At 56.6% G+C, this 6709-nt stretch overlaps 1 protein-coding gene across 2 annotated transcripts in view; it reads left to right on the top strand.

Moving 5' to 3' along the window:
* The first annotated feature begins 2844 nt into the window (after positions 1 to 2844).
* The window catches only part of SLC7A5 (solute carrier family 7 member 5), a 40926-nt gene continuing 37061 nt past the window's right edge, over positions 2845 to 6709 (top strand). For both annotated transcript variants that reach the window (XM_025370319.1, XM_025370318.1), the window contains exon 1: positions 2845 to 3692. In XM_025370319.1, coding sequence (XP_025226104.1) covers positions 3155 to 3692 — 538 coding nt within the window. In that variant the 5' untranslated portion in view covers positions 2845 to 3154. The remainder of the gene's footprint in view (positions 3693 to 6709) is intronic.

Below are 6709 nucleotides of genomic sequence, written 5' to 3'. Positions count from 1 at the left end.
GCACTCTCGGCCAGGCGCGGTGGCTCAAGCCTGTAATCCCAGCACTTTGGGAGGCCGAGACGGGCGGATCACGAGGTCAGGAGATCGAGACCATCCTGGCCAACACGGTGAAACCCCGTCTCTACTAAAAAATACAAAAAACTAGCTGGGCGAGGTGGCGGGCACCTGTAGTCCCAGCTACTCGGGAGGCTGAGGCAGGAGAATGGCGTAAACCCGGGAGGCGGAGCTTGCAGTGAGCTGAGATCCACTGCACTCCAGCCTGGGCGACAGAGCGAGACTCCGTCTCAAAAAAAAAAAAAAAGAAAGCACTCTCCCATCAGCTGCATGTGGTGGCTCACATCTGTAATCCCAGCACTTTGGGAGGCCAAGGTGGGCGGATCACAAGGTCAGGAGTTTGAGAGCAGCCTGACCAACATGGTGAAACCCTGTCTCCACTAAAAATACAAAAATTAGCTGGGTGTGGTGGCGCGTGCCTGTAATCCCAGCTACTCAGGAGGCCCAGGCAGGAGAATCGCTTGAACCTGGGAGGTGGAGGTTGCAGTGAGTCGAGATCGCACCACTGCACTCCAGCCTGGGCAACAGAGCGAGTCTCCGTTTCAAAAAAAAAAGAAAGTATTCTCCCAACCACCTCAAGTGAGAGTGACACAACTTTTTTTTCTTTTTTTTTTTTTTATCCTCTGAAAATACACAGCTTTTGATAAATTACTGACTGGAGCTGAAAAGACCACGGTGCTGCTGACGATGGGCTGAATTGTCCGTAAAAAACAAAACGCTGCCAAATGTGTCCACCAGATGGCACTCTTTGCTAAGATTATAGAGTCGTAGCTTTCAGGTGAAGGCGTTTCAGAACTTCAGATTGCATCAGAAAGTCTGAGATGAGTAGATTCGCTGCATAAATCTAGGATGTTGTCATATGAAAACCAAGTAAAAACCGACAGAGATGGCGTAATAGCTGTGTGACTTGAAAACGCTCATGGCTGTTGTCACCCTTCCTGCTCAAGGGCTCCAGCACTTGCCAGGAGCCTGGCTCTGGGGGCACCAACCATGATTTGCACCAACTGCACAGGGCCCCTCTGTGCCTGTGGGGCCCCCTGTGCCTCCCTTATTAATTCTCACTCACCCTGGGCTCTCAGCTCCAGACACCACCTCAGAAAAGTCTATGTGGACCTGCCTGGTCCCTGTCGCTGGTTTACTTGGCCCCCTGTCGTGTCCTTGGCTTATCATGGTTGTAATTCTATGCTTTGGGGTACGACTGTTGGTTGTCCTTCTTGTTGCTCAGAGAAGAATGGCAGAATGATTAAAAGTACCATATAAGTTCAGAGTCAAAAGGACAGCTCCCAGGCCACTTGCTGGCCAGACAAGAGAGGTAACCCTACTTACTAAGCCTCAGCTTCCTTATCTCCAAAATGGTTCTAATTGGCACCTACCCTATTGCATAAGATGCTGCCTAGGGGAGGACTTAGTGAGTGCTCAGTGACTTTGCCCAGCCATGGTGGTACTGTCTCCCCTCTGCAGGCACAGAGGCAAGAACAAGGTGGATGGAGGGTTCTCTGCACCTTTCCCAGCCAGCAATGTGGACGGCAGATTAGAAGTTAGCGTCTGTGTGACCTCTGCACTCCCTGCCTGTGGCTGCCTGGACTGCTGAGCTTTCGCTTGGTTTTATCACTGCAGAGGAATGCCCGCCATACTGGGGGGCAAGCAAGGTCCAGAATGACAAGCCCTGGCATTCCTCAGTGGCCCCCTCCCCGGGGTGGGGCCTGGACATTCCTGGCTGCAGTTAGACGTCCCAGCATGACAGGGACTCCGACCCCCCTCCACCATGGCTATTGTTCGGAATTCTGTGGATTCCAGAGGCATCTGCCCAGCAGACTGTCTTGCTGTGAACAACCAGCTCTGCAACCGGAGTTTGTGTGTTTGCCCTGGGAGGGTGAACGTTCACCCAGAACAAGGCCTCTCCACATGCCTGTAGGCTGCTGCCGCTGTGAGCTTCCAAGGAGCCGTTAGGACACATGCCAAGGAACCCCGGGTTGGGGGGGATCCCGGGAAGCTTCCTCCCTGACCCACACCCTCTGAACAGGTCTTTGGCTGCTCACCAGTCTGGTCAATCTCGGGGCAGTATTTATATTCCTTCCCATTTCCAGGCCTAGAGCCTTGGCACCCTGCTCTCGCTCTTCTAACTGAAATTACCTCTCAATCCTTTTTACCTGAGATGCCTCTCACATTCCCCAGGAGTAACAAGTTTTAAAGCCCCTTCACACTGAAGTCTGCCTTTGAATTCCTCAGCTAGATTTGGGGGTGGGGTCTTATAGCTCCAGGGGAACCCCCCCATTCTGTTGATTAAATTGAGCTCAGGCAGACTCCTGGCTTCCCAAAGCCCGTGTTATTACCGCTTCTCAAAGCTGCGGGCACCGGATCGCCGTCTTTGGCAAGACTCCTTTGTGATACAATGGGAATTACTGGGTGGCCTCGGTTCGGTTCTTCCCTCCTCTGAGTTCGCGGCTCACCAGCCACCCTGATGCAGCCCCCAGGCTGGAAGGAGGCTGTAGGAGCTTCCCCGCGGGTCATCCTCTCATGCCTCCCCTGTGCCCCAGGAGCTGGTTGTGGGGGCTGCTCTATCCCCTCGGCCCATCCGGGACAGGAGCCTTGGTTCGCTTTGGGGGGTACCCCAAACCCCATCATTGGCTTCAGGCCAGCCTGGTGCACCGCCGGCTCCCAAGCTAGACGCGAGGCTGCGGGCGAGTAGGTGAAGGGGCGCGCCGTGACCTCCAGGCCCCGCCCAGGCGCACCCGGGAGGACGGGCTGGGGCGACGCGGGCGTCGGCGGGGAGGTCGCGAGGCCGGGGTCTCCACGGCGCAGGAGGGCCGGGGCCTCCGGGGACGACGCGGGCCTGGGAATAGCCCGCCAGGCTGGGCCGGACGACGCACGTGCTCCGAGCGGGGCCGAGGGGGCGGGGCTGAGGGCCGGGGCCGGGGCGGGGCCTGGCGGCGGGTTACGGGGCGGGGCGGGGCCGCGGGCGGTGGGCGGGGCCGGCGGGCCCGGGCCTAAAAGGCGGCGCGGGCGGGGCTCCTGACGCAGCGGCGGGCGGCGGGCGGCGCGCGCACTCCGGGCTGGGTTGCGGCTCCCGGGTCTCCCAGGCCCGGCCGGCGCGGAGAGCATGGCGGTCACGGGCCCGAAGCGGCGCGCGCTGGCGGCCCCGGCGGCCGAGGAGAAGGAAGAGGCGCGGGAGAAGATGCTGGGCGCCAAGCGCGCGGACGGCGCGGGCCCGGCGGGCGAGGGCGAGGGCGTGACCCTGCAGCGGAACATCACGCTGCTCAACGGCGTGGCCATCATCGTGGGCACCATCATCGGCTCGGGCATCTTCGTGACGCCCACGGGCGTGCTCAAGGAAGCGGGCTCGCCGGGGCTGGCGCTGGTGGTGTGGGCCGCGTGCGGCGTCTTCTCCATCGTGGGCGCGCTCTGCTACGCCGAGCTGGGTACCACCATCTCCAAGTCGGGCGGCGACTATGCCTACATGCTGGAGGTCTACGGCTCGCTGCCCGCCTTCCTCAAGCTCTGGATCGAGCTGCTCATCATCCGGCCCTCCTCGCAGTACATCGTGGCCCTGGTCTTCGCCACCTACCTGCTCAAGCCGCTCTTCCCCACCTGCCCAGTGCCCGAAGAGGCAGCCAAGCTCGTGGCCTGCCTCTGCGTGCGTGAGTACGGGGCGCGGGCCGGGAGTTGGGAGGTTAGGGTTAGGTCCCCGGATCCCTGGGTCCCTGGGTCCCTGCATCCTTGCGTCACTTCTCCCCTGGCTCCCACATCTCTACATTTTTGCATCCCTGGACCATCCCGGCAGTTCTAGGCTAAGGTCATTGGTCCCAGAAACCACGTGCGTTTCTTTCATTCATTCTTTTACACTTCTTCCCACGGGCTAGGAATATCTTCAGTGAGGGGACGGCAGGGTCCTTGCCCTGCCCTTCGGTGAGCATTCCATTCCCCCACTTAAGCGATTCAGGCAAGTGCCAGCCTCCCGTTGGCCCCGCTGAGCAATACTCCCAGCCTCTTGCGTGGCACCCACGTGGAGTAACTGAGCAACCGATTTACTGTTAGAGCTCCGATTGCTGACTGGTTGGTAAGAAGGAAATTGCAGTTAAAAAAAAAAACAAAAACCATTCATTTCTGCTCTCCAAACCAACCAGCTTGTCAGGAGTCAGTGACACGGGCTGACTCATAAGAAAACAGTAGTAATAAAATCGTATGCGGGCAGTGACTGGTGCTGGTTTAGGCTAAGGGATCCCCCCGAGGGTTGCCCAGTAGTGAGACAGGGGAGCGTGGCTGCAGATTCAGTCTTGGAGTGGATGGACGTGCGAGTCCCAGGTTAGGCTGGGAAACAGCCATGGGGCAGCTGTTTTGGTGGGCTCGGTGCTGGTGTGTTCTTCACCAGGCCACAGAGAACTGCTTTTCAAAACAGTTTTCTTGTGGGATTTCAGGGGGGAAATCACTTGTACCAGATGTCACATGATTTGGCTGGGTGGGGTGCGAAGGCAGGTCTTGGCAATTCTCAGGTTCATCCCACGGCCTTGGAAGGGTCCTGCTTTTGAGGTTTATGTTGGAACCCTGGCCATCCCAACTTAGATTTATTTGCGTTAAGAGCTGCCAGCTAATTTGAGGATGGGCCTGGATCTCAATAGTGTGTGCACACATTCAAGATGGGAAGGACTAAATTTATAGTTTGGAGCCAAAATCAGGGGACTGTGTAATTACTTGGAGTGACTTCTGACTGGCAGGACCTGTTGGCGCAGTTTTCTGCCACATTGTGCTTTGGGGGGAAGGGAGAGGGGGAGGCATTTATTCATAAATGTGAGAATGTGAGAATGCCCCGAGGGCAAGACTCAGCAGGGCTCTGTGTGGTTTCCCTGAGTCTCAAAAGCTTCCCTGAGGCTCTGAGCGGAGCAGCCGCACCACTATGCAGGTCAAAGCCAGGAAAAATCATAGCAGGACAGGAGTGGGTAGAGCTTGTGGCTTCCAGCTGGGCGATGTGGATGTAGAGGATGACTCTGGTTTCTCTTTTTGTCATTAGGAGAATTTCACGAGTTCAGTCTCCCTCCCACCTAGGTACATGTCGGCCTGGAATGTAACGACATGGATAATAGCTTACACAGCCTGCACTCTTATCTTTAAACATGAATATCTGGTTGGCTGGGTGTGGAGGCCTACACCTGTAATCCCAGCACTTTGGGGGGCCGAGACGGGCGGATCTACGGAGGTCAGGAGACCAGTCGAGATCCTGCCACTGCACTCCAACCTGGGTGACAGAGCAAGCCCATCTCAAAAAATGAGTTCCTGAGTGCTGAGCCTCTGACTTCCTACTGGTGCCAGGAGTGAGTCATGGGAAATGCTGCATTGGCCACCAGGAAGGAGACATAGGATGGGGTGCTGCCTAGTTTTCTCTTTCTAATGAAAAACACATCAGGCCGGGCGCGGTGGCTCAAGCTTGTAATCCCAGCACTTTGGGAGGCCGAGACGGGCGGATCACGAGGTCAGGAGATCGAGACCATCCTGGCTAACATGGTGAAACCCCGTCTCTACTAAAAATACAAGAAAATTAGCCGGGCGAGGTGGCGGGCGCCTGTAGTCCCAGCTACTCGGGAGGCTGAGGCAGGAGAATGGCGTGAACCCGGCGGGGCGGAGCTTGCAGTGAGCCGAGATCTGGCCACTGCACTCCAGCCTGGGGCACAGAGCAAGACTCCGTCTCAAAAAAAAAAAAAAAAGAAAAAAGAAAAACACATCAGTCATACATGAATTCGTCATCATTTAAAAATTCAAACCAGGCCGGGCGCGGTGGCTCATGCCTGTAATCCCAGCACTTTGGGAGGCCGAGGCAGGCGGATCACGAGGTCAGGAGATCGAGACCATCCTGGCTAACACGGTGAAACCCCGTCTCTACTAAAAATGCAAAAAATTAGCTGGGCGAGGCGGCGGGCGCCTGTAGTCCCAGCTACTCAGGAGGCTGAGGCAGGAGAATGGCGTGAACCCGGGAGGCGGAGCTTGCAGTGAGCTGAGATCGTGCCACTGCACTCCAGCCTGGGCGACTAAGCGAGACTCTGTCTCAAAAAAAAAAAAAAAATTCAAACCAGCCAGGCACTGTGGCTCACGCCTGTAATCCCAGCACTTTGGAAGGCTGAGGCGGGCAGATCACCTGAGGTCAGGAGTTCGAGACCACCCTGTCCAACATGGTGAAACCCCGTCTCTACTAAAAATACAAAAAATTAGCTGGGCGTTCTGGCAGATGCCTGTAATCCCAGCTACTCAGTAGGCTGAGGCAGGAGAATCACTTGAAGCCGGGAGGTGGAGGTTCAGTAAGCTGAGATCGTGCCACTGCACTCCAGCCTGGGCAACAAGGTGAGACTCCATCTCAAAAAAAAAAAAAAAAGCAGCCGGATGCGATGGCTCAAGCCTGTAATCCCAGCACTTTGGGAGGCCAAGACCGGCAGATCACAAGGGCAGGAGATCGAGACCATCCTGGCTAACACGGTGAAACCTTGTCTCTACTAAAAAATACAAAAAACTAGCCAGGCCTGGTGGCCGGCGCCTGTAGTTCCAGCTACTCAGGAGGCTGAGGCAGGAGAATGGTGTGAACCTGGGAGGTGGAGCTTGCAGTGAGCTGAGATCCGGCCACTGCACTCCAGCCTGGGCAACAGAGCGAGACTCCGTCTCAAAAAAAAAAAAA

The sequence above is a fragment of the Theropithecus gelada genome, chromosome 20 (genome assembly GCF_003255815.1).
Source record: "Theropithecus gelada isolate Dixy chromosome 20, Tgel_1.0, whole genome shotgun sequence".
NCBI classification, from domain to species: domain Eukaryota; kingdom Metazoa; phylum Chordata; class Mammalia; order Primates; family Cercopithecidae; genus Theropithecus; species Theropithecus gelada.
The sequence above is the reverse complement of the archived record's forward strand: the minus strand, read 5'-3'. Positions and strand labels throughout refer to the sequence as shown.